At 40.7% G+C, this 26493-nt stretch overlaps 2 protein-coding genes across 4 annotated transcripts in view; both read left to right on the forward strand.

Annotated features, from left to right (window-relative positions):
• Positions 1-5233, forward strand: part of C4BPA (complement component 4 binding protein alpha) — a 30152-nt gene extending 24919 nt beyond the window's left edge. For both annotated transcript variants that reach the window (XM_035009542.1, XM_035009543.1), the window contains 3 exons: positions 2980-3153; positions 4094-4269; positions 4815-5233. In XM_035009542.1, coding sequence (XP_034865433.1) covers positions 2980-3153; positions 4094-4269; positions 4815-4988 — 524 coding nt within the window. In that variant the 3' untranslated portion in view covers positions 4989-5233. The remainder of the gene's footprint in view (positions 1-2979; positions 3154-4093; positions 4270-4814) is intronic.
• A 12172-nt stretch (positions 5234-17405) lies between these two features.
• On the forward strand, positions 17406-24862 carry LOC118013699 (apolipoprotein R-like). Of its 2 annotated transcripts, none has more exons than XM_035009545.1 (3): positions 17406-17591; positions 20287-20457; positions 24309-24862. In XM_035009545.1, exons 1-3 carry the CDS (start codon positions 17483-17485, stop codon positions 24326-24328), a joined length of 300 nt encoding a protein of 99 aa, XP_034865436.1. In that variant the 5' UTR covers positions 17406-17482; the 3' UTR covers positions 24329-24862. The 2 variants fall into 2 exon arrangements, with proteins under 2 accessions (XP_034865436.1, XP_034865435.1); XM_035009544.1 differs by lacking the exon at positions 24309-24862 and adding an exon at positions 23564-24268.
• Positions 24863-26493: the final 1631 nt, after the last annotated feature.

A 26493-nucleotide genomic window follows, 5' to 3' on the forward strand; every position in this document is an offset into this window, starting at 1 on the left:
TTGTTGTGCCCACCATGCTTGTTCTTCATCCATACCACCACTTTCCTCCTCTTCCTCTTGTGACAGCACTAGTCGGGCCAATGACAGAAGATGGCTGACTTCAACTGGCTGAGACATTGTTTTCTATTTGATTTTTTAATGCCTACTCTACTGGGGATGCTCTGCTGGTGTTAACACACAAAATAAAAACTTTGCACTTCCTGTCATTCCCATACGTCCAGTCACCTGCTTCTACCTACTGCAGATCTCCTTGGGCCCAATCTTCCAATCTTTGTCCTTAAGGATGCTGACAAATAAGCCATTCATTCTGGGCCATTCCAGGCTAATTTAATCTATCCTTAGCCCATTTCTTTTTCCAAAAAAGTGAATGGCAAAATTACCTAAGATTTTTCCTTACTACTCTCTTTCCCTGATCAGGCTCTAATGCAGCTTCCGTCCATTTTAGCTTGCACACACGTACACAAAATACACATCTGTGAATGAGGCTTGGCTTCCCTCTGTTCTGTCAGTTGGTTATAATGGATACTCCACATAGCCGTAAGCATGAGCTAAAGAGACACTTGTGCAACAGTGGATGGGCACAAGTAGGATTTAGGCTCCCTATTTGTGCAGGCTGCTTGTGCATGTTCAATCCCAGATGACAACTTCCATTTTATAATGAATTGTTTGTTGCCTGCCTGGCCGTATAACTTGGTTCTGATAGACCAAGATCATGATTTTTGGCACATGCTCACTTCATGACCCAATATCAGGTACAGTTTCTATCAGGACCAAACAACATGTCAAGAGTTATATCTCAAACAGCACATAATTCTCTGCAGCAGTGCCTGACCTTGCTTCAGGATCTCAAGGGTATATGCTGTGATAGTCCCATTGATATTTGCACGCTTTCTGACTATAGCCACCTTCAATATACTAAGCTCTGCTGCGTCCTAAGTTTCAAGCAACAGGACAATTTCACTGCAACTGGACTTGCTGCCGAGGCTTTTCCCAACATGGGCCCCACTCAAACCCAGCTATCTCTTATGTCATCTAGCATATGGGCTGGAATAGTATTCCCAAGTATGGAATGTACTGCCTCTAGAGTCTAGAAAGTTCTACTTGGTGTTATGCACCATTTTTTGTGGTGTGTTGTGCATATCCCATTAGTTTAGATGGGATAGCCTAACAAGCCCTGAACCCTGGACCTCTGAAGATTGTATTGATATGGCAAACCCTTGAATCTTTACATTCTATATCTGGAGCATCAGTATGGGAGTTGGAAAAACCCAGTCTTCCCCTTCACTTCCTGTGTTTCTCTTGTATGTCTCTTTTACTGCTCACACGGAACACTCACAACATTTCAGGTGACCAAGTGTATGCGTTTTTGTTTTTTGTTTTCTTCTTCTTCCAACAAAGAATTCTCTGCAACACCAGCTGGGTGTCCTATAATTTGCCACAGTTCCAGCACTATCTACCTGAAGAGAGTGGCAGATTCCACAGGGTAAAGGCTCAGTCTCATGAAGCTGCCCCCCACATTAGATGCCAATTGTGGTAGTAGGTCCTCGGGCTGCTGCCAAAGTCTGTTCAACTTGGCTACAAATTGGAGGTTCCCATGATCTCCTTGTGGAGTTCCATTAATTTGCTAGAAGGGCTCACAGAACTCAGGGACACTAACTTATATTTACCAGTTTATTAAAGGATATGATGAAGGACACAAATGAAGAGATACATAAGGTGAAGTCTGGGAGGGTCCCAAGCACAGGAGCCTCTGTACCTGTGGATTTGGGGTACATCATCCTCCAGTACGTGGATGTGTTCACCCACCTGGCAACTCCCTGAACAATATACTACTGAGATTTTATGAAGGCTCGCTCATTATAGGCATGCTCAATTACTAACACTGTTTCCTACTTCTCTCCTCTCTTTGAAGAGGAGAGCAGGCCTGAAAATTTCTAAGCTTCTAAGTTTTGCATCATGACTCGATCTTTCTGGTGACCAACTCTAATCCAGGAGCCACTGAGAATTGCCTCAGTAGAACAAAAGATGTTCTTAGTGTTCTAGGCACTTAGGAATTTACAAGGGTTTAGGAGATCTACGCCAGAAACCCAGATGGATTATCTATCTATCATCTATCTATCTATATCAACATGCTAGTTTCTTCTTGCTCATTCAGTAGAATTAACATGAGGCCATTGACATACTGGATCAGTGTGGGTGTCCAGATAATCATTGTATCATCAGACTCTATTATGACAGGGGCAAGTGAGTTATCATACCCCAGGGCTAAAACTACAAATGTGTGATTTTATCCTTCTGTGTATGCAAACTTTCTGACCCTCTTTTGTGATAGGGATGAGAAGAAGGCATCTGCTAAACCAGTGGCCCCCACTTACCTGAAGATACAAAAATCTACTCTAGCAAAGACACCACATCTGAAATGAGAACTAAAATGTTGAATTTTCCATAGTCGACTGTCATTCCCCAGAATCCTAACTTCTCTTGTAGACAGACTGGGGAAGTAAATGGCAGTATAATGGAGAGGCAGCTGTAGTTCTGTAAGAGTGGCACAATGCCACCATTTCCCCTGCCACTTTGGTATATGATGTAGTTTTTCATATGCTGTCTTTGCTTCAAGGGGGATGGGGAGAGGCAGAATCAATGGCTTCTACTCGACTTCTTGGATATGACAGGTTTTACCCCATAGGCCAAGAACTCAATGTGGGGGTTGAACAAAGTATTAATTTTATCCATTCCCCTTATCCTTTTGAAGATATTAGAGATGACCACCAAGTGGTCTAATGATGGGGCCATGATGGTTCCTCAGCATGAGGCTTACAGGAGGGCAGTGCAGGTCTTGGGTTTGGCTAAGTGATCCTCTGAGCAGAGAAGATGACAGGACAGAATGGAGCCTCCTACAAAACACACAGATTCAGGGATGAGTTATTTTTTTACATTCTACAAGCTCATGCTCTCTCACTTTTATCTCTCACCATCAAGATTGTGATTTTCCTCCTGATGTTGCCCACGGACATTATGAAGAAGTTAAAGGATTCCGTGTATTCATACAAAATGAAGTGATATATAAATGTGACAAAGGATACACTCTGGTTGGAGAGGCCAAACTCACTTGCAGTTCTTCACGTTGGACACCTGCAGTCCCTCAGTGTAAAGGTAACTCCAACTCCCTTTTCAGTCAGGTGGGTGGAAATGTCACAAAAGCACGGAAGCATTTGATTTGATTTGATTTATTTGAAATCATGACTATGTTCAGGATGCAAACAGCACAAGGGGAATACATAAACATCCACCTCCCTTCTTCTTTCTCCCAGTCATAAAATTCAACCCCTATGCCCACTTTCCTGTATATTTCCAGAAAAATTCTGCAAGTGGCCATTTCATTTACGGCCTGTAGCAAAATTTTCATGCAAGCTTGCTTTAGCATGAATGTGGGCTCTTAAGGGCTAATTCCAAACCTCACAAAGTGGCAGATACTTCCATCACAGCCTCGTGCAAGGCACCACTTACCCATGCTACAGGCCGGGGAAGGGGGGGCTCCTGTTTTGTGGGGACAGGACAAGTCAAGGTCAGGTCTGACTTTTACAGGCACACAGGTTAATAGCATTTTGCCATCAGCAACTCCGGGGATTATTTGCCACCATAGTCTCTATTACATACAGGAGCCAGTCGGCAGGAGGGAACATTTCACAGCTAGTGTCTTGCTGGGATCAAGAGATGAGGGAGACTTGCTTTGAAAGCGAAGAACCTGGGATCACATGCCTTTTTTATATCCTATCATGTTCTTCAAAAGTATGAAGACCTAGGACAAGTTTCTTAACCTGTCTGTATCTCAAATTTCTCCTAGAAAAATGGGAGTGATAACTAACAGTCATTACCTCACACAGCTGAATCACATAAAATGCTTAGCCTGAGTCTGATATATAATTGTGGCCAATGCTCGACCAAAATGCTAACAAATATTACTGTTACAAAAACAAAACAAAAGATAAAACAATTAGCAGCACCTATGATAGTTAATTCTTATAATCCTAGCCTGTTGTCATGTCTTTTTCCTTAGATTTCCATATTGCTTAAAACTGTGTTTCCATTGTAGCTCTGTGTCCAAAACCAGAAATAGCCCATGCAAAGCTGTCCATGGATGAGGATCAATATCTTCAAACTGCAAATGTTACCATCCAGTGTGACTCTGGCTATAAATTGGATGGTCCCCAAAATATCACTTGCTTAGAGAACAGAACCTGGTACCCTGGGGTGCCCAAGTGCGAGTGGGTAAGTGGCATGATTCAAGAAAAGCTCCTGTGCTAGCCAACCCTAAAAATGGACCTCCCCCAAGCACTGTCCCAGCTTGCAGTGGTGCGATCTGACTTGTCAGGAGTCATTTCTGAGTCCTTCAAAGGAATTCTCTTCTTTCTTGAAGTACTGTGGTCAGGTAGGAGTGACAAGCTCTCCTCTCTCACTGGAGAACAAGGAATAATCGAGCCCCTTAGGGAAAAGAGGGACTCAGATACCTGGGACTTTTTCTAGACTATATAATATACTATGTTCCATTTCTGGATGGTCTCAGAAACAGCCTCTCTCCTCACAGAAGCCCTCTGTGAAGCTGTCTCAGAACAGGTCCTTATCCCTTTGGGAAGGACTACGGTGGGACCCAAGGTGTTTTCTGGTTTTCCTGCTCACCAGGCAGTCCTGTGCTTGGTCTTGGCTTTGAGCTGTAGTCCTGTCATTGTCAGGAGGTCCTCCTCCCCCTCCAACCCTGTCCTTCTTGATTTGGAGAGAAGCCACTCAACCACACCCAGCATCTACATCTCTTTCAGGTGGTCCCTGAAGGCTGTGAACATGTCCACAAAGGCAGAAAGGTCATGCAGTGTCTCCCCAACCCAGCAGATGTGAAAATGGCCATGGAGCTGTATAAATTGTCTTTGGAGATTGAACAACTGGAACTACAGAGAGACAAGGCAAAGAAATATACTATGGAGTCATCACTGTAATTTCTCCCAAAAGAGGGAGAAAAATGTGCCGCTTTCAATACAATACAGATCACTTCAGCTTACCAACTCTGCTGTCCCCTTTGCACCATCATTCATGGTAATAAATGTCTAGAAAGGATAATTTGTTCACATTTAGTGCTTTGTGACTGTAGAATTATTGATTATCTTGTCGCTGATGGTTTTGCTTTTCTGGACACAAAGTGTACATTTTTTTTTTCAAGTAAAAATGTATGTATCAAAAACGATTTTGTCTTTGTGGTCTGTCCTTAATGAGGTACCTAAACATACCCATTACACAAAGTTAGTACATTTCCTTTACTGTAAGGGCCTTGGACATGGACGTGGGCTCACAGCAAAGCATTTCCCTGGATTGCCTCACTGCACATGTCCACTTGTGCAAATCCCTCAGGTCCTCAGTAGTTAGACTAAATGTCAACACACCCCCAAATCCTGGTCCATTCTCCCCATTTGAAGGGAGTCCTGCCCTTTACCCAACCCCCGTGCACTGGCCCTCTGCCTCACTAATGCTACCTCTGGACTTCTGCTTGACAGGAAAGGGATTAGTGTTTGTGTCTGGACCTCCTTCTTCCTTCTTCCATTTTGAGAAAACAAACTCTGATAGACTGATGAATGAGGCCCACATGGCGGCCACCTGTGTGTTCCCATGTCCTCCATCTGAAAAGTGAAATGGCCTGAGCAAGTATCCCCCACATGAGGAGAAACCTCCATCAATCACCCGTGTATCTTGGTGTATCCTGGACACTGTTGTTCCTTCTACTCACCACCCCCTCCAAGACCTGCATCCTCTGAAATCTCTCATTCATGTCCCAGCCCCTTTGCTCGTCTCTTCTCTCTTTGTTCATGCCTCTATGGGGGAACGCCAGCCTCTTTTGTTCTTATTTCACCAAATATACTCTGCAGAGGCACTGGGGCCTCATAGGTTTTCAGTGGACTTTCGATGTAACAGAGGGGCTGGAACTGTTAGAGAAACCGACCTAACATGGAAGGTAACTATTGATGGTCCTTAAAGCCATTTGCCTGCACCTGCTTCTAGGAAATCGGTAGATCTTTATTTCGGGTTTCCCCTTAGACAAGGATTTGTGGGTTACTAGTTTCCTTGGAGAGTGGCCCAGAAAGCAGCAAGTGGGTAGTGAGATGATCAGATGAGAAAGGGAGGACGGCTGAAGGAAGGAGCTTGAATGGGGTGGTTACTGGGGTTGCTAACAGGTGCTCAGTTATGCCGACTGTGCTCTGAGAGCATGTGGGACACGATTCTGAGTAGTCTTTCCAGGTGAGCACCTGGGGCATTTATCCACCAGTTCCCTCCTCTCATCGCTGAAGACTTGCTCCAACAGCGTTGACGGCCGGCATTGTGGGCCCACTGAATGGGCTCCTGAGGACGGGGTCACCGTCAGGGAGGGCGCTGTGGCAGTGCCTGCATCAGCCTCCAGTTAGGGATGTTGGCCACAGCACAGCTGGTCTCTTCCGCAGTTTCCTTTTCTCCGTGGCTCTCTTCGGACATCTGTTCTGGTCTCTCTCTCACTCTCTCTCTCTCTCTCTACTCAGCCTCCCCCTTCATCAGACCTCTGCATTCTTTGCTATTAATTGGCTCCAACAGAATTCTTTCCATTTTCTTAGAGAGTCATTTAACTTTCCACCTACCATTGGACTCTGGGCTTATAGAGGTCTTTTGTTATGTGCAGTCTCACCAATCAAATATTTACTAAACCTGCCTGAAAAACAACTTGATTAAAATTTACAAATAAGTTAAAAATCCATTATGGTGAATATTGAGTTTTCCCTGCCGGTTCAGGGCATGAGGATGTGCCGTGAACCCCTGGGGTGCCTCAGACATTTTCTCAGGAGGAGAAAATCTGCTACTTGTCGTTTAAATTCGTGTGCATTTTAAATATCATTTCCCACTTTATTTACTGAAAATCTGATCCATGAAAGTAGAGAAGACTGTTAAGGTTGTAGGTGAGACTAAAAGGCACAGAAAAGCCTTATCAGAAGAATTTATAAGAGAGGAATTTGTTCAATCTGATGCTCACTGATGCTTGGAGGAAGAGGAAGGGTAAGAGCCTGAATAATTTTATACCAAACATTAAAAATAAATTTTAGAACATACAGAAAAATAATTGCCTTTGCCTTATCAGGAGGTGGGCAGAGGTATCACAAAAAAACCAAAATGAAAACAAAACTCAATTACCTCCACAGTCTCACATTAGCAGGAGCTTTATAATTGTAAGCAAAGGAAACCCAAACAGATGTCCATTTTATTTTATTTTATTTTTATTTTTATTTTACATATCACTCTTTATTTTGATAGCATCACTAGAAATTCCCACTAACAAAAGTAGTTGCCCATATTGGATGTCAGGCATGGATTTCAGCCCCTCAAGACAGATTTTTCTCACTTAATCCTTGTAATGATCCTAAGAGGTTAGAATGATTAGTCCCCTGAAACTGATGAGGGAACTGAGGTTCAGGGGGTTAGTGAGATGCACAATGTAGGGGGGTGGGGCAGGACATTAATGCCAGAATCTATTTCTTTTCTTTTTTTTTTGAGTTTTAGGCTCTTTTAATTGTTTGATTTTTTTTTTTTAATTTTTTCGAGAATCCGTTTCTTCTCCAGGAGTCCACTCACAGTTGACGCCCTTGCTTCTGGCTCTAGAACTGCCTGGACATGGACAAACAGACCTGAATCTTTGCATTCATCCTCCTTGGCCTCCCTGAGCAGCCCTTGCAATAGCAAGGGCTCTTTGGTCTGTCCTCCAGCCTGTATCTGGTTGGGTGCGTGGGGAATCTGCTTACCATCCTGGCCATCCTCTTGGACCCTCACCTCCAAAGCTTCATGTACTTCTTCCTCAGCAACACGTCTCTTCTTGAAATTTTTTTACCCCTACCACCATCCCCAAGATGCTGGTGAATCACCTGCATGGGTACACCACCCACAGATGCCCATTTTATGTATCCAGCTTCCTGCAGTGGCGCTTTCTATGTACTTCCAAGGTCTGCATGGCCCGGAAAAGAGGATGTTAACCAGTTCCTTAGGGTTAGATACGGGTAACTGTTTCATTGACTTGCTCTCACTGATTTTCACTCACCTTCTCCCACTGGTGAGAGTGACGACACCCTCCTCGTCTCCTTCCTGTTGCCACGAAGCCTCACTCAGAAGTCTTCAATCATTAAATAATAATTTTTAAACGCCACTTCTTTTCTTTATTAAGTGCTATTTGAATTAGTTTTATATCTTAAACAAAGTATTCCACTCTTCATTTACATTAGAATAAATATTTTTTCGGGGCGGGGGAAGAATAGAATGGAAACCTAATCTATATTTTGTATTGTATCATATTGCTTTCTCCATGCAAAAACTCATTCTTGAGTTCATTGAGTGTCAGGTAATTAGATAATTGATATTTTAAGTGCGTTATCTACTCGGAATACTTGATGAATTGTTCTATATGTGCTCAAAGTGTTTTTATGAATATTTGAGAAATCGAGTGGAGCAGTGAGACAGAGAGGGCAAGGCAGCCAATAAGAGGTGCATTGTCAAGCCCCCGACCTCCGTGGGTGACCTGAACCCGTGGGGAAACCATGAAGTTTTATACCTCTCACAGGGCAAGGTAGCTAGGGTATTGATACAGTAACTTCTACAGATATTGAGGATATTAAGGTCTGCTACTGGGAAGTGTTAGTTACCTGATTTTTTTTTTTTAAGATTTTACTTATTTATTTGACAGAACGAGAGAGCAGGAGAGCACTAGCAGCGGAAGGGGCAGAGGGAGAGGGAGAAGAAGGCCCATTGCCGAGCAGGGAGCCCGATGTGGGGCTCGATCCCAGGACCCTGGGATCATGGCTGAGCCGAAGGCAGACGCTTAACCAACTGAGCCACCCAGGCACCCCAATTACCTGATAGTTTTGACCTGCTGTCCTGTTGTCAGAATAACCTTCAGCAGTTCTTGAAAAAGTATCAGACAAAGCAGATACTGATGTCTCGGAGCTGTCCAGAGTGTGCAGGAGAGCCCTAGTGCTATCAACAGGAATTTGGCAGTGTCTGCTACACGCTTCAGTGTGAGTGGGCACTCTCACATCTGTACACTCACCTTCCTGCTCTGCTTTTGCTGGATTCACGTTCTCCGCTTCCTTGGTTTATTTCCTCTATTTACTGGAGAACGTCCTTAATGAGCTGCCTAGGAAATGATACTAGGTACTCACAGTTGATGCTGTGAAAGTAAATAAGAAAGTAAGTAAAACACTGAGCTTCTGCATATGTGAAACTCTTTATTTGAATACTTGGTTGATAATTTCATTGAGTGTAGAAAACTGGGCTAAACATAACTTTCTTTCAGAACTTTTTAAAAGAGTAACTTCTTTGTACAAGTTTCCAATATTGCAATTGAAAAGTCAAAAGCCATTTTTATTACAGAGTCTACAGGATTTTTTTTTTTTCTTTCTCCCTTTTCTTCCATAAGGAAACTCATTCTTTTTTTTTTTTTTTTCTGAGAAATTTTCTTGGTATGTTTTTTTCAGTAATTTTCTCTTCTCTATTTTTTCTTTTTCTTTATGGATATCCTACTGGTCACATGTTGGACCTCTTTTGTCAATCCTATAACTTTCTTATATTTTCTTTCTGTTTCCTATACCATCAACTTTGTTTTGCCCCTCCCCCATGTTCTTTGGGAATATTTCCTTGCCTTTGTATTTTAATTGTTTTATCAATTTTATAAAATGTTCACAGCACTTTAAAAAAGTGTTCTGTTCTTTATGGATATAATGACTACTCACATATAGAATATTAATAATAGTTTCTTTGGAAGTTCTAGTCTCTGCTTTTTTTTTTTTAAGGTTTTATTTCTTTATTTGACACAGAGAGAGAGAGAGAGCACAAGCAGGGAGAGCGGCAGAGGGAGAGGGAGAAGCAGGCCCCCTGCTGAGCAGGAAGCCCGATGAGGGGCCCCATCCCAGGACTCTGGGATCATGACCTGAGCCCAAGGCAGACGTTAACTGACTGAGCACCCCAGGCACCCCTTATATGTTCATTCTTAAGAATAAGACCCACATAAGCTAATTTAAATTCTATGTATTTGGGGAGACTAATCAGTAAGCTATTCTTTCTTTTTGGGAGCTATAGCAGAGGCAGCTAATTGTTTCCCCATATACATTTTCAGGACTTACCTCCTTTAAGTAATAGAACTACCCTCACCCCTTTAAATATCAGCTCCCTTGGAGCAACCTCCTAATGGGTGCAACTTCCTAATCACTTTCTTAAAAAGGAAGCTGCTTACCTTCCACTTCCTCTTTCACTCTGAAATGCGGACAGGGTGTTGGTGAGCCAGCCCCACCATGCGCATGAGGACAAATGACCCAGGGGATGTTAGAGTGACAAAGAGGGAAGGGACTTTACCCTCAGACGACCTCATTGGGCAGAGCAGCTGACCAACCTGAATATGTCTCTACTTCTGGATTGTGGCATAAGAGAGATATAAATTTCTGCCTTTGTTTTAGAAACTTAGCTTATAGCCTAACACATTCAGAGGATTTCCCAAATATCAGTGTTTACTGGTGTCTTCTCTATTGCTGTTCAGTTTCTTCTGAAAAAGATTCTCCAGTTTCCTGCCTGCTTCTTTATTAACTTGAATTTCTACCATGCAAAACGAGATTACTGCCTCTCTGCTCCCCCCAGACCCCTCAGCCTGTTTCTAATGCAACATTACTTTCACCCTGTCAGCATTGATAATGTCTACTTTCCTTCTTGAAATGATTTTTCCTATCCCTAGAAAGTATCTTGGGGAGAAGGAAGTTGGTAAATCAGAGATCTCAGATGAAAATTTATATATGAAAAAAAAAGAGAATATATATGAATGGAGACTATGGATTGAACTGCCGTTTTTTTTTTTTTTTTTTAAGATTTATTTACTTATTTTAGAGAGAGGAGAGAGAAAGTGTTTGCGAGTGGCTGGGAGGGGCATACAGAGAGGAGAAAGAATCTCAAGCAGACTCCACGCTGAGTGAGGAACCGGACCCTGGGGCTGGATCTCAGGACACTGAGGTCCACTGAGATCAGACCCGATGAAATCAATAGTCAGATGCTTAATGACTGAGCCACCCGGGTGTTCCAAGCTGTTATTTTCTAATGTGGGATACAAATGATCAGAAAAGGAACACTGTTTTCCAAAAATTTCTGATTCACAAATAGTCCTGTGAATAGCTCCTAATCCTGTATTCCCATCATTTTGGCAGATCATCAAATGTCTGATGCCAAAGTTTTTAGGCTTTAAAATAAGATTATCATTCATTATGAGTATTTATACTTAACAAATGATGCATATTTATATAACTGAAAATTTTTCTTGCTAAAGAGTTTTCTTAAGTAGGTTTTTTTTCTTTATGTTTAGCTCAGTACCCAGTAGAAACACAATAATTACAAAAAAAATAGAATATATCAGCTTATAATAGATATGCATAATTTAACTTGCTAAAATACAAATGAAAAATCAAAATTGCGAGTGATAGAAGTTAATTTTCTAAAATTTAATTTATGTAGTAATTTTTATTGCTTATTTTCAGTGATGGAAAATATAATGAAGCAAATATTTACATTGTTTGTAAAAGAAAATATTAGTTCCACAGGAGAAGCTTTTCTTTCTGTTATGAAAATAGACTGTGGAATACATAGAGAAATAAATAAATACTTTCTCTTTTAAACTAGTAGTTCCCAAACTGGCTAGTTTTACATTTATGTCTATGGTCCATTTTGAGTTAATTTTTGCACATAGTGAAGGGTAAGAGTAGTCAAAGCTCTTTTTTCTTTTTTTTTTTTTTTTGCATATGGATGACCAATTATTCTGTCGAGAAACATTCATTGAAAAGATTATATTTTTTCCCACTTAATTACCTTGGCACCTCTGTCTAAAATTAACCATATGCGTGTTAGTGTGTTTCTGGACTTTATTTTTTTCCATTGATCCATAAGTCCATTCCTATGCCAATACCACAATGTGTTGATCATGTAGCTTTATAACAAATCTTGAAATCAGGAAGTATGTCTTTTAAATTTTATTCTTCTGCAAAATTGTTTTGGCTATTTTAAGGCCTTGGCTTATTCATGTACTTTTTAGAAATAGCTCATCAATTTCTACAAAACATCTGCTGGGATTTGGTTTGGAATGCTTTGAATCTCTAGATCAATTTGAGGAGAACAGATATCTTAATAATGTTGAGTCTTTCAATTCAACTCATGAACACAGTATATTACTCCATTTAATGAGACTTTCTCGGCTTTGTAGTTTTCAGCTACCATGCACCATATGGAGCTTGTGTCATTTTTAAAACTTTATTTTGAAATAATTATGGATTCACAGAAAATCACAAGGCAAATGGAGAGAGGTCCTATGTGCCCTTCACCCAGTTTCTCCCAATGGTTATATCTTAGAGAACTAGAATAATATTAATAATATCAGGACATTGACATTGGCTCAATGTGTGTGTATAATTCTACACTATTTACAGAATTATTGCATCACCACAAAGATCCCCCTTGAACTACCTCTTTATATTTATATTCACCCCCTACCCCAGCCCACCACACCCACCACGAGTAACTACTAATCTCTTCTCCATTTCTATCATTTTGTCACTTTGACAAAGTTTTACAAAATGGAGTCATATGGTATGTGATCTTTTGAAAATGGCTTTTGTCACTAGCATATTGCCCTTGAGATGGTAGTACTTTTTAAATTTCAGATTTCCAATTTTTCATTGCTAGTATACAGAAATACAATTGACTTTTATACATTGATCATGTATGTTGTAACCTTATGAAATTCTTTTATAAGTCATAGCAGGTTTTCTATAAATTCTTTGGCATTTACCAAATAAATAATCCTGTCTGAAAATAAACACAATTTTGTTTCTGCTTTTCCAAACTGAGTGCCATTTATTTATTTTTCTTGCCTTATTGCACTAGCTAGACCTCCAATATATTGCTGAATAGGACTGATGAGAGTAGATATCCTGCTGGATTCCTAATCTTAAGGGAAAATCATTCAGTGTTTCAGTATTAAATATCATTTGTAGATTTTTTTACATGGTTTTTCTTACTTTGACAGCTCTCATTTCAAAGGTCAGAAAACTAATGTGAGGGTCCTACAAACTGTGTACACTTGAGAGCCACAGAAATGACTGCCAGGTGGGTCCATAAGCCCAATGAATCATTGTGAGATAAACATGAACTAGGGATCCTTTTATTGCCTGGCTCCTGTAGCTTCTATTTTAACTGGGGTTATAGTGATACTTTTTGTTCCCAGGTATCATAGACAGCTCAGATCCAACAAGTCTCTAGAGATCCTAGTGCACAATTACTAAAGTAAATTATTCAAGTTTCCTTTGGGAAAGGATTGGAGAAGTACTACCATATATACTTGCTCTGGTGTTACATGGTCCTTCCTCATAGGGATCTGTACTTACTTTAAGTCTGAGAACGGGGGAGAAAATAGCCAAGTTAAAAAAACATAATTGGGCAAAAGATCATGATTTTTTATTGGAATAGCTTATCTCAATCTTTGGATCACTCATTCTTGAACTTTTTTGATTATGTATCATGCAATACCTATGTTGACAGACCCTTACCCTAAGGAACACCATATTCTATTGACCCTCTTCAGAGATTCCTACAGGTAGGATGTTCTCTCCTTTGGCTTCCTCCCAGCCTTGCTGCCTTACATGCCTCATCCTTAAGGAGGCACTCATTTTGAGGGTCAGTATTTGCACAAGCCTGAAAATAAGTGCCTACTTTGATTTTGCATCCTAGGCACATTCTTGCATCACCTAGTCTTGGCCCTCCAGTACTTTTCACCCAATCTGCTTCTGAAGATTAAGTGCTGTTACTTAGCCCTGCTATCCTGGGATTCTATAATCCCCACTGTTATTAGGCAGCCACATTTGATAATAGCATCTACTACCAAAAATGGAGCCTATAGATAGTTGGCCAGAATGAAGTTTCTTTATAATATTGGTCCCTGTCACTGGGGCATTCCTTATTGTCCTGGTAAATGGTACATCCTAAGGGCTCTCATGAAGAAAATAGCTGGTAGGTCTTCTGGTTTTATAAAATAGATCATTCTTTTTTTAATTATTATTTGAGAGAGAGAGAGAGAGAGCATGAGCAGGGGAAAGAGCAGAGGGAGAAGCAGAAGCAGACTCCCTGCTGAGCAGGGAGGCTGACGCAGGGTTGGATCTCAGGACCCTGGGATTATGATCTGAGCCAAAGGCAGACACTTAACCAACTGAGCCACCCTGGTGCCCCTAAAATAGATCATTCTAACATGTCTACTTCTCTGAATCTTTAATCATTTCCTGCTTAGTCTGCCATAGCAGTTCTGGCATCTTTATATCATTTTTTGACCATCATTTTTCCTAAGCTTCCAAAAGCATCCCAGAAGCACACAAGAGCTGACTCCCAGGGCACTTGCATTGCGATCTTGTGTTATGGAACAGTGTCTCCCTTGTCTAGCTTTATGATCCCCTCCTAAGCATACTCTCCCAACTCCTAATACATGCTAACTAGGTCTCACAGATCCTACATGTGATTCCTCTCCTCTCTTAGTAGGCTCAGCCTACCCTTAGTCAGTTCATACTGAGATTTGATTTCAGTAAGTGGTCTGATGCCTGGAGGTGAATGGGGGCAGATCTTGAGGAGAGCAGTTATGAACTTATAAGATACCTGATGTATTTGATTGCTCTGCATGGTCTTCAAGCAGCAGGGGCACTATCTTATAATAAGGGAAACTGGGCCAATTATAAGCTCTTTGGGTTTAGGGAAATCTGGAGTTCAAGGTTCTGTAGTGCATCTACCTGGATATCCTAATGCCAAGTCTAAGGGCACCACTCCTTCCATAAAGGTAAACTTTTAGTAGAGACTTGCCAAGGCTAAGAATTTATTTTTTACTGAAATTTTACTATTGCTTTATAATTATATTCTGACCCTGGTCCTTAGTATAATTAGTCTCCAAGCTAGCTGATATAAGAATTTCTTTAAATACTAACAGGGGCAGGGAGGGGCTCCTGGATTTCACACTTGGATTTGAATTGTGATTGATTGCTTTGAACTTTCATTTTCAGCTAAGGGGTTGCTGAGCTTCATCAACAGTACTTAGCCACCCAATTTCACAATCCCTTTTCACAATCCTATTTCCACTGCACCTCTCAAATGTTAGAGATGTTTCACTAGCCAATGCATCTTTCTCCATCTATGCTTCATGACAGTTTACCAGGTGAAAATGTTCATAGTTGCAACGCTACAGTAAGCCAGGGCTATTGATACTTCACCTTTCACCAGTGATGGAGTCTTGGTTGTCAGTTGACTGGTGGGTGATCCAATTCTAGAATCTCATTCTTAGAGTTTGCTTCCTAGATCCACTTGTGGTATAAACTGTCTTCAGTCTGTGTCTCTAGAAGGGATTCAGATGCATATGAATTTTTGATGGAACTATAAGGGAATGAAACAACAAGAGGGAAAGGAACTGAGCAAAAATGTACTCTCAGGTTAAGTGTAACCTTCACCTGACCCACAGTGGGCTCTAGAGCATCAATTGTACCACAGAGTTGTCCAGACTTGAGGCAAGGAATCAGAGCTTTTGTATCCCAGGATCAGTCAGGCATTGGTTGCTCCTGAGGGAACAGGGTATAACTTCCTATATCAGGAATGAAGCGCCTCCTGTCACCACAGTACATGCTGTGGTGGTCATGGGTCTAAGCCATTAACTGCAGTGCCAGCAGCATCTGGAGGGTGGGTGTACCTTTGGGTAAAAGCCAATGATGTTGATTTACTCCCAAATGGCTGATTCAGTGTCCTGACAGAAAATCATTATTGGCCAAAAAATACAACTTTTGGTTTAAAGAATAAGCTTGGATTTTAAGTATCAGTCTTGGGTTCAGAATTTGGCTAAGCCGCTAATTATCTGAAGAGTTTAGGGGGCAGTTTACTTAATTTATCTGAACCTGTTTCCTCATCTATGCAACAAGGCAGGCAAGAGCCATGTCACAGGAGTTTTTGAGGTCTCATTATAATAATTTATGCAAAGTTCTGGTACACTACATGCTTAAAGATTAAAGGCAGGTTAACAAAACATGATGATTGATCATTTAAATTACTTTTCTTTATTTTGGTTCCTCTTTTTAAAGGAAGCAACTATTTAATGAATTTACTTGCTTTCTTTTGTCTATTATATTTCTGATAGATAAGCATTTTGGCTATTACTGGTATGTTGCAATCATTCCAGTTCAGCTGAGTAGTGAAGATCACTTTAAGACAATTTCCAGAGTTTGCTCTTTTGTTTAGACAACCATCTTTGTCTCTTCAAGGAACAGATATTCACAGTTGGTAGGCAAGATATAGAATCCAGGTTGGTAGTTTCATCTGTCCCATTTAAAGAGACTAAATTTAGGAAGTGATCTGGATGAATAACCAGGCAATCCCAGATGGTTTTATGGGAAACTTAGTCTTGGGGTTAACAATCTAAGAAGAATAACAAATGTGCCTTCTATCCAGTTGTGTTTAGTGCTTAGAAGCAAAATGCTAGGTTCTCCAGGATCCAGCATCATTCAGATATTCTGAAAGTCATAAGAAATCTTCCTTTCTCCTTAATTAATCATCTTCAACTATTTAACTTTCAGTGCATGCTTTTTCTGTGTTGCAAACACAGACTAGAATAACTTCCACATTAGAATTGTCAATTTCACAGAGTGAATCATTTGATGTTTTATGTACATTAGAAAACCCAGGAATTAGGGAAAAGAGGTTCCCACTGAGGTACTGTAATCATAATTGTAATTGTAATTATAATTGTAATTGTAATTGTATGGACTGGATTCTTGAGTATTTTCACAGTTAGAGACTCATTCTACTTTGTTCTGCCTAGACTATGTGCTATCTAGAAAGAAATTTAATTTTCAAGATTTAAAAAAAATCCATTCTTCTATGGGCAAGTTATACCTACTTCTCATCACAGAAACCACTTCTCAAACAGGCACCACTTCTCAGACATTCTATTTTCTCTCATGCTATGACTCCTAATTCCTGTAGAACCCATCACATATACTGTGCATCATGAGCTGCCGTCCCTTGTGCCTTTTTTCTCTTGTTTATTCACAGAGGAATCATGGATATATCCAGAAAGGAACCCATCATGTGCCCCATCTGAACAGCAAGGGAGTCTAGGATTACAACAATAACCACAAACAGAATCCCAGAGGCCTCACCCATCCATCTCCAGACTCTTCTCTTCAAGAAGGGGGCCTTATCAGCTGACCTCTGTCAGAGCTGTGCTCAGCACCTGGTCTTCTGGTCACTCCCCCTGTCCCTCCCCTTTAGTGACACATAGCTGAGACTTTGCCAAGCCTGGTTATGTTGGCTTAGGCACCATTTCAGTTGTTACTTAGAATTCTTTTCTTCATATTGATTCAAGTGTCTGAGAACACTGAGCCTCAGTATGGCACCTCTGAGACTCTGTGCCATGGCCCCCAAGTCGCAGAGCACTTTCCCAGCACTGTACCTCTTTGGGGTCTTGACCCTACTGCTGTGCCCTTCTGGCTTGTGTGGTGAGTACAGTAGTTATGGGGAAAGGAGGGTAGTTTCTCTAAGATATGGAGGACAAGCACTCAATTAAGAATTAACTGAATATAGTCAAATAGTGGTAATTCATAACCTTTTTGAGAGAGTATAATGAACTATGTATTAATAAAAATGAAGAATTTTAAAATGTAAAGGAAATTATTTTAATGCAAGTAGAAGCTGTTTTTATGTCTAGAATAGAAAAGTGTTGATATGCAAAATTCCTAGTGAGGCTGCTTTAGCAAAGAATAATCTTGAATTTTCAAATTAGTTTCTTATATTTCAATGCTCCAAGATGCTTAGAACAAATTTACTTTCCAAATAGGTTAACTATGCCATCCACAATCTTAGTTACTGATTGATTAGAAATAATTTCCATCCAAAAAGCAAAACTACTTTCTGTTGTCGGATGGAGCTAGAGAGGATAATGCTAAGTGAAATAAGTCAGTGAGAGAAAGACAAACGCCATATGATTTCACTTATCTGTGGAATTTAAGAAACAGAACAATGAAAGAAAGAAAAAAGGGACAAACCAAGAAAGAGACTCTTCACTTTAGAGAACAAACTGATGGTTATAGGACAGTAGGTGGGCCGGGGGATGGATGAAATAAGTGATGGGGATTAAGGAGTGGATTTGTGGTGATGAGCACTGGGTGTAGTATGGAAGTACTGAATCACCGTGTTGCACACTTGAAACTAATATTACAGTGTATGTTAACTACACTGGGATTAAAAACTAATGATAAATAAAAATTTTAAAATATATTTTCTGTTATTATCAAATACTGAGTAAGTTTTCTGAGGTAAAATTATAGGGTACTTTGTGAACTGTAAACCATTATATAAATGTAAGACACTGTTACCAAGATATGTGTTGGCACTCATCCCCCAAGCATATGGCCCATTGATACACATCATCAAAGGGTCTCATGACTAAGGTTTTATTAGATGGTAATAAATGACATTTTCCCAACAATAGCTAGCCCCCTCAAGGTCCTGGAAATCTTGCTTCCATATTCCTTAGAGACTTACACTATCCCTAACCCCCTCCCAACTTGAAAGTATATAATGGGCCAGTCCTCATGACCCCAGTGCAGCTCTTCCTGCCTGTCCCCATGCTTTCATAAAATCACCTTTTTGCACCAAAGATGTCTCAAGAATTCTTTCTTGGCCATTGGCTTTGAACCCTAATATCTTTCCTACATCATGGCCACATCTTATCTTTGTAAGTAAATAGCAAGTATGCCTCCTTGATATTACCTGAGAAGTGTTGGTACAGGACTCTGTATGTGTGTTTGGTCATAAAAATTAAGAGCTATTTTTTTATATTTCTATGGAGGGGCCTTATCTGCAGTTTAAGAAATGCTATATGGAAATTGTTGACTCATACACAGGTGAATTCTTTTTCCTCGTTACTAAAAGAGCAACTCCTTCAGAGTTGAAGCTTTGAAGGAGCAGAGGTAAGGGAAACAGTGCTTGACCTGAGCTGATTCTTTGCATCAAGAGTGTTTCAAGCTTGCTTTCTCTCTTGTGTTTTGTTGTTGTTGTTGCTGTTTTTTGATGGGTCCTTCATCATCACTGAGGATCTGCTAACTGCAATTCCCTGGTCTGCTTGATCCCGGGATCCATTTCCGATTCTGGTTGATCACTTCCTCTTTCTTATCTCCTAAAGACCTAGTGACTCCTGGGCATTTATTTTTACTGAGGCTTTCTTCCCACCTCAGGAGGTCCTTTTGCACAGGCCTGAAGACAATGTCACTAGGCCTGTCTTTTTCATGCAGCCCATTTCCAATTCACTGGAAGTACTCACTCATCCTTTGTTCCAAATAATGTCAGGAGTATGGGCCAATCTCAAAGCAGCAGAAATCTGTCCTTCGCCCTCACCAGCAGAGTCACTAGACAGCCCACCTTTGCATTTTAGATTTCCCAGGCAGGAGCTTGATACTAGGTCACTGTTTCTAATGTCTCTCCAAATTGCAAAGAGATATAGTAGCTTTTCTCAGTGGGCTCCTTAGAGCCCCTCTGTCAGTGTGAAGGAGAAATGCACCTACACATTTGCCTCACCTGGGACTAATTTGAATTTAAAAATTAAATTCCTAGTCTTTTAATGCCTTTGATTTGGGTGAAGGTGTTAAGAATTTTCTAACAGATTCTGAGCTACCTACTTTATCAATTATGGGATGTTACTTGACTGTGCTAGAGTATTGTTCTTCAACCAAAACTTCCATTTTATGGCTTTATAAAGTAAGCATCCAATGATCATTACAGAAAGCAGAAAATAGCAGGATTCCAGAAAGTACCAGTGGACTTTGATACAAACCTGAGCTTAATACCTAAGTTTGATTCATGTTACTGGCACTTAATAGTTGTGACCTTCTGTGGAATACCTGACCCCTCTAAGGTTGAGATTCCTTTTCTCCAGAATGGGAATGATGATCATAGTGCCTCGGAGAGTTAGTGTGAGGATTAATTGGTTTAACATATATAAAATGATTAACACAGTGTCTAGCCAGTAGCTAAGATCTCAGTAGATCATTCCTATTGATTTTGTCAAGGAAATGAAATATCCCTCTGCAGTATAATTTAATGACTTCATTCTATAAAATAAGAAGAATCCCTCACTCTGAATTGTTAATTAAACTCTAGCTCATTGTCTTCCACCCTTCTCTTTTACCATTCAAGACTGCAGAATATTTCCGAGCATTGCCCATGGATCCCATAAAGACATGAGTTCATTTTTTTCCTATACTACTGTGGTGCAATATGAATGTGATGAAGGATATGTTCTGGTTGGAGAGTCTAAAATCACCTGCAGGAACTCTCACTGGTCGTCTCCAGCCCCTGAATGTAAAGGTAACTTCAACCTCACTGATTATCCTGTTTTAAAAAGTAGAGTCTCTGTGAGTGTTCTGACCATAGAGTCTCTTCCCAGCTAGGGTAAACACTTACAATTTTTTAATTGTACTTATTTATTCATTTTGTGTAGTTAACACATGCATATGGTATAATATTTTTAAAGTCTGAACCATCACTCAGCTTATCGGTCTTGGAAGTAACCATTATTACCAAAGTGTATGTTTTCAGACGTAATTTAGAGGACCACTTTTTGCTTTGTTTTCATAAAAGTTTTAATCAAAATGTAACATACTACAGAATCTGTACAAATCTTGAAGGTCAACAATTATCACAACGTGAACCTACCCTAGAAGCATCGCATGTCTTCCCTCAGTTACTCCTGACTCTCCTCCCCAAGGAAGGTCACTCTACCAACACCATGTGGAGGAGTGCTGACAATACTGACTCCATATTTGGCCCTCCATCTTGTTCCTGTTCTCTTGATGACCTCTCATGGGGTTATGTGTTCCAGGCCCATTGGAGATTAACATACATACCTCAGAAATGCCCACCAAGACCCGTGTAGGGGGAGGCTCGCTTTGGCCTCCCGTGAATCTTAGAGATAAAATAGTCCTTCCTCTTGCTGACCTATAGATGACTCCACAAGATCTAATTAAGGGTTAACTGTCAATTAGGTGCACATGAACCCTTGGATCTCCCCACAATGTCCCTTACTACAATGTCCCCTAGCTCTAAAGAATCTGTGGACTGATTTTAGAGAATAGCTGTACAGGGCCTGGATCGTTGTCGGCTTTATTTACCCCCCACCCCCAATAGTAAGTTACCCTGAATAAAACTCTCTGTAAACTTATGGTGTGGCCGGCTTTGTTTTTTGGTCTCAAAGTGCCTTTTCAGCTTGGGGCATACTTTATTGTCCCTCTTCCACCTTCTAACACCATGGATTAGTTTTGCCAAATTTTTAACTTTATATAATTGAAATCAGGCCTGCACTCTTTTGTGCCTGGCTTCTTTCTTCATTAGGTTTGGCAAATCATCTATGTTCTTACACATCGTGATAGTTTATTCATTTTCTTTTTTTTTTTAATTTTTTATTGTTATGTTAATCACCATACATTACATCATTAGTTTTTGATGTAGTGTTCCATGATTCATTGTGCATAACACCCAGTGCTCCATGCAGAACGTGCCCTCCCCCAATACCCATCACCAGGCTAACCCATCTTCCCACCCCCCTCCCCTCTAGAACCCTCAGTTTGTTTTTCAGAGTCCATCGTCTCTCATGGTTCATCTCCCCCTCTGATTCCCCCCCTTCATTCTTCCCCTCCTGCTATCTTCTTTTTTTTTTTTTCTTAACATATATTGCATTATTTGTTTCAGAGGTACAGATCTGTGATTCAACAGTCTTGCACAATTCACAGCGCTCACCATAGCACATACCCTCCCCAGTGTCTATCACCCAGCCACCCCATCCCTCCCACCCCACCCCCCACTCCAGCAACCCTCAGTTTGTTTCCTGAGAAGTTTATTCCTTTTCATTGCTTTATAATATTCCTCTGGATGAATAGACCACATTTTACGTATTTTCTAAAAGTTGGAGATTTTCATGTTTTAGGCTATTATGAACACTTTTGTGCATGTCTCTTGGTACTAATGTGCAAACATTTCTGTTAGGAATAAGCTCAGGAGTAGAATTGCTGTTTTGTAGAGCATACACATACTCATCTTTAGTAGATGATGCCAAATTTTGTTCAAAGGTGGTCATGGCGATTTATATTTCTACCAGTAGGATATGAGTGTTCTAGTTTTGAAAAACATAAGTTCTAAATTCCAATTTATTTCAAATTATCAATATTTTCCTTGATGTTGGGACCTTTTGCGTCTTGTTTAAGAAATATTTGCCTACCACAAGGCAATATTCTATACAACAAAATACAACAAAAATGTTCTCCTATGTTATCATACAGAGAGTTTCATTGTTTTACCTTTCACAATGATATCGCCAACCCACTTGAAATCCCTGGGTTTATGATAGAAAGTGGGGGTCGAAGTTTGGTTTTCCCCAGGGGATAATCAATTAATTGTGTACCACTTATTAAACGGGCTGTAGTTCCCACTGTTACCTTTGGCATAATTCAAGTGCCCGTGTATGTATGGTTCTGTTTCTGCACAGAGATAGCAATTTTTAATTTGAGACAATTGGTGTGGATTTAGCAACATTTTAGTAAGCACCTGCTTCATTTTAAATGACAATTCTTATGGATAAATTCCAAACCTCCTTGAGGTATCTGATATCGCCATTAGAGCCTCATACATGCCATTCATCTTCTCATGATGAAGTTGGCCTAATAAGAGACTTCTGGTTGACCACCAAGATTAGGTGTGTCTTTTTAAAATCACACTGCTAATAGCAACTCAAGGGGCTAATTTCCCACCATTGTCTTCATTTAACACAGGAAGATGTTAAGGGTATGTGAATAAAAATTACATACTTAGGATCATGAAAAGAGTGAGGTTTTGAGATATAGCAGTTTTAAAAACTCAGATTCTAGGATCACAATCCTTAGGTTTATATCATAATCATGTCACCTAAAAGCTATGCATCCTTAGACAAGTCACATAAACGATCTGTACCTAATTTTTCTCTCTAGCCAAATGGAGATAATTATAGTGTTTTGGGGATGCCTGGGTGGCTCAGTCGGTTAAGCATCCGCTCTTGGTTTCAGCTCAGGTTGTGATCTCGGGGTCATGAGATCAAGCCCTGCTTCAGGGTCCATGATCAGGGCAGAGTCTGCTTGAGATTCTCTCTCCCTAGCCCCCTGACCTTTCCCCTGCTTGTGCTCCCTCTCTCTTTCTCTAAAATAAATAAATAAATAATAAAATCTTTAGAAAACTCATAGTGTTTTATGTAGAGAATAGTATGTAACATAACATTACTATTATTAATTTTTGTTGTTATAATCATACAATCAATGGAGGTAGAGAACAACTCTGAGCATGCAGGTATAATTTATTACCAGTGTTTCTCATCCCCTCAGGATTCTTCACTTTTGTAAGATTTTATTCTGAGAATCACAGGATGATCAAAATTGTGTTTCCATTACAGCTCTCTGTCTGAAACCAGAGATTGAAAATGGAGGTCTGTCTGTGGGTAAGGACCAGTATGTTGAGCCCGAAAACGTTACTGTTCAGTGTGATGATGGCTATGGTGTGATTGGCTCTCAAAGCATCACCTGCTCAGAGAGCGGAATCTGATTCCCAGTGGTGCCCAAGTGTAAGTGGATAAGTGGCACACATTTCAGGATGTCCTGGCATGTTCTAAAAATTGTAGCCAGTATCAGAGCACTCTCAACCAACACTGATGAAATCTGACTTGTATCAGGACTCACGAGTTGTTTGAATCACTTTGGAAATCAGCCTCAAAGCACTTGGTGAACTCGTTAAAGCCAAGTTCTAATTCTCTCATTTTAGAGCAAGAAGAACCAAGCCCCTAGATAGGAGGGTCCCGTAGATCCAGGTGACCTGGCCCCTAGCCCTGTATTTTCTACAATACACGCTATGCTTTTGCATAGCTGTCGGAACTATTCCTTCAGTTGTCCGTGAAGAAGCCCCCTAGATGTCTTCTGCAACCTCCTTCTTTCCCTGCTTCAACAGTTATTCACAGCATATGGGGGAGTGCTGGCGTAGTGCCGGGTACTCTGCTGCGACAGAGTATCTTTTGATTCCCTCCACCAGTCCTGAGGATGGGCTTGATACTCTAGTTTTCCTGTCATCAGTGAGGCATCCTGAAGACGTCCTATACATTCACAGTTGGAGAGAAGGCTCTACATCTAGCCTTTTATCTCTTCTAGGCATTCCAGATGGGCTGTGAGCAAGTGCTAGTTGGCAGTAAACTCTTACAGTGTCTCCCCTACCCAGAGGACGTGAAAAAGGCCCTGGAGGTGTATGAGCTGTCTCTGGAGATTGGACACCTGAGCAAGAGTGAGACTTGAAAAGGAACGCCATTTAGAAACCAGCACATCCCCCACCACCACACACACCCCCGCCTCCTCCCCACAAAAGTAAAGAATGAGGTATATTTCTCTCATTAGCAAGTCTACTAATCATTGGTTAAATACAGTTCACTAAAAAAAAACATACCTGTGTTAGGAGAATCTGTTGATACCCTTAGTGCCATCGATAATGCAGTGCTCTTGATTTATCTTTGCTCAGCCTATGCTTCTGCTGTCCTGGACATGGCAGAATGACAGAAATAAATAATGACCCATCAAAAATCTGGTGTCTTTGTTTTCACTTTGATGCCTACATAATGAAAAATTAGACCCTATGCCAATCACTTCCTAATGTTTCTCTAATTAACTTCCTTTTCTGTTTTACTGTATCACGAGGTATATGTAGTCCTGGCAAATGTATACTTGTGCCTTAGCTGAGGTGTCTTTACCCTACATCTTCACTTCCTACCCATCCTTCACTGCCTGGGCCCAACATCACATCTTCCTCAAGCCTTCTGTTTTCTCTCTCTATTTGATCACGAGTATTTCTCTGGAACAACTTCTTACTTCTTTACATTTGGTTTTGCTCGACATCCCTTCCACCCAATATTAACCACCTCAAAAGTCTTTGAAAGCCTAATCTTTGTGTCACCCAACCCTTGAATATGGCCAAGGCTTCAACTCTTTTCTTAATATTTCAATTAAAATGGTTTTAATGTCTCTCTTAGACCAGATTCTCCAGAAGCAGACTCCGAGAAAAGGATTTGTGTGCAAGTAATTTATTAAGGACATGCTCTAAGGAGAAACAGGAAAAGGAGTAGGGTGAGCAGGACAGGACAGGGAAGGAGCTGGGCCAAGTCCTACAGAAAGTGGCTTAACCTTGTCCCAAAAGGGAACTCTGGACTGTGAATTTGCTTACTTTTTGTCCCAATTCCAGGTAAAGGAACTGAGCTTTCATTCTGCAGTACCAGTCAGTCATTGGTGAAGAGCCACCCTGGGGGCGCACAAGCTCTTAGGGCGTCCAGCTCTCTCTGGGGGGCAAAACTGTCTAGCAGCCTGAGGGGCATCCCGTCAACAGAAGAGAAGGTAGGATCATGAGAAACCAGAACACCCAGAAGCTTGCAGAGAAGTGCACAGAAATGGTAGAAGGGACTAAGGGGGCTGGGTGGAGCTCCTCAGTGCTTGTCCCTCATGTGTCCCTCTTATGGTTCTGGATACTCTTGGGAAACTTATATTTCTGACAGTCATTTCTTCCAATCTTTCGCCTCCTCTGAAGTCTCATTTCCACTCATGCTAACTTCCCTTGGCCTCTGCTTCTCCACTACATCTTGATCTGTATTAGAGAACATGGCCTCTTTTCTTTGATTTCTTTAAAAATAGCCATCACATGAGAAAGTTTTATAGCAGACTTAGACTAAAGCTTTGGAGTTAACAGAAGGGTAATATGGCTGGATACACAAGACAAGACTTCCACAGTGAATGTTCCAGAACCGTGATCTTAAAAGACCATTGCCTTTCCCTGCCATCAGGAATATCTTCCAGCTGACTTTCTCTGCATGACCTTGTCAGTCTCTAGGCTTTTCTGGTCTGCCACTTTCCCTTCTCAAATCTCTCCTTGTCAGACTTCATCTATTCTTGCTCCCACTGCCTCAGAAACTCATTTCCCTTCACTTTATTAGGGAAAGCGTTTTAGCTCACCATCTTTCCCTAGTCTCAGGAATTTTACATCCAAAAATTCATGAATGTACTCAAATAAACCAAGCGCCATCCATTCCAGATCTGGACACCAAGCTATAGAGAAGATTCAGGAGAATCTCTGAAATACGAGTCTTTCCATATTTCCTTCCCTGCAGTCTCTGGAGGGCAGTGTGGAGACATTGTCACACTGATGTGAATTACGCCATAATCTTTGTATTTGTTAATTCCAAGTTAATTACACATAATTATAATTATAGAAGTGATATATGTGTATATATGAACAAGAATTCAAGCTTTACAAAGGTATATATAAAAAATGAAAATGAAATTCTTCTCTCCTTCTGCT

This window comes from Mirounga leonina, unplaced genomic scaffold (assembly GCF_011800145.1).
Source record: "Mirounga leonina isolate KUSES-001 unplaced genomic scaffold, KU_Mleo_1.0 Mir_154, whole genome shotgun sequence".
Lineage (NCBI taxonomy): Eukaryota > Metazoa > Chordata > Mammalia > Carnivora > Phocidae > Mirounga > Mirounga leonina.

Excerpts from the sequence above, each read along its gene's own strand:
- LOC118013699 (XM_035009544.1), top strand. The coding sequence starts at position 17,483 with ATGGCACCTCTGAGACTCTGTGCCATGGCCCCCAAGTCGCAGAGCACT. Across the intron at positions 17,592-20,286 it reads GTGCCCTTCTGGCTTGTGTG|ACTGCAGAATATTTCCGAGC; the intron begins GTGAGTACAGTA and ends TTACCATTCAAG. Across the intron at positions 20,458-23,563 it reads TCCAGCCCCTGAATGTAAAG|CTCTCTGTCTGAAACCAGAG; the intron begins GTAACTTCAACC and ends TTTCCATTACAG.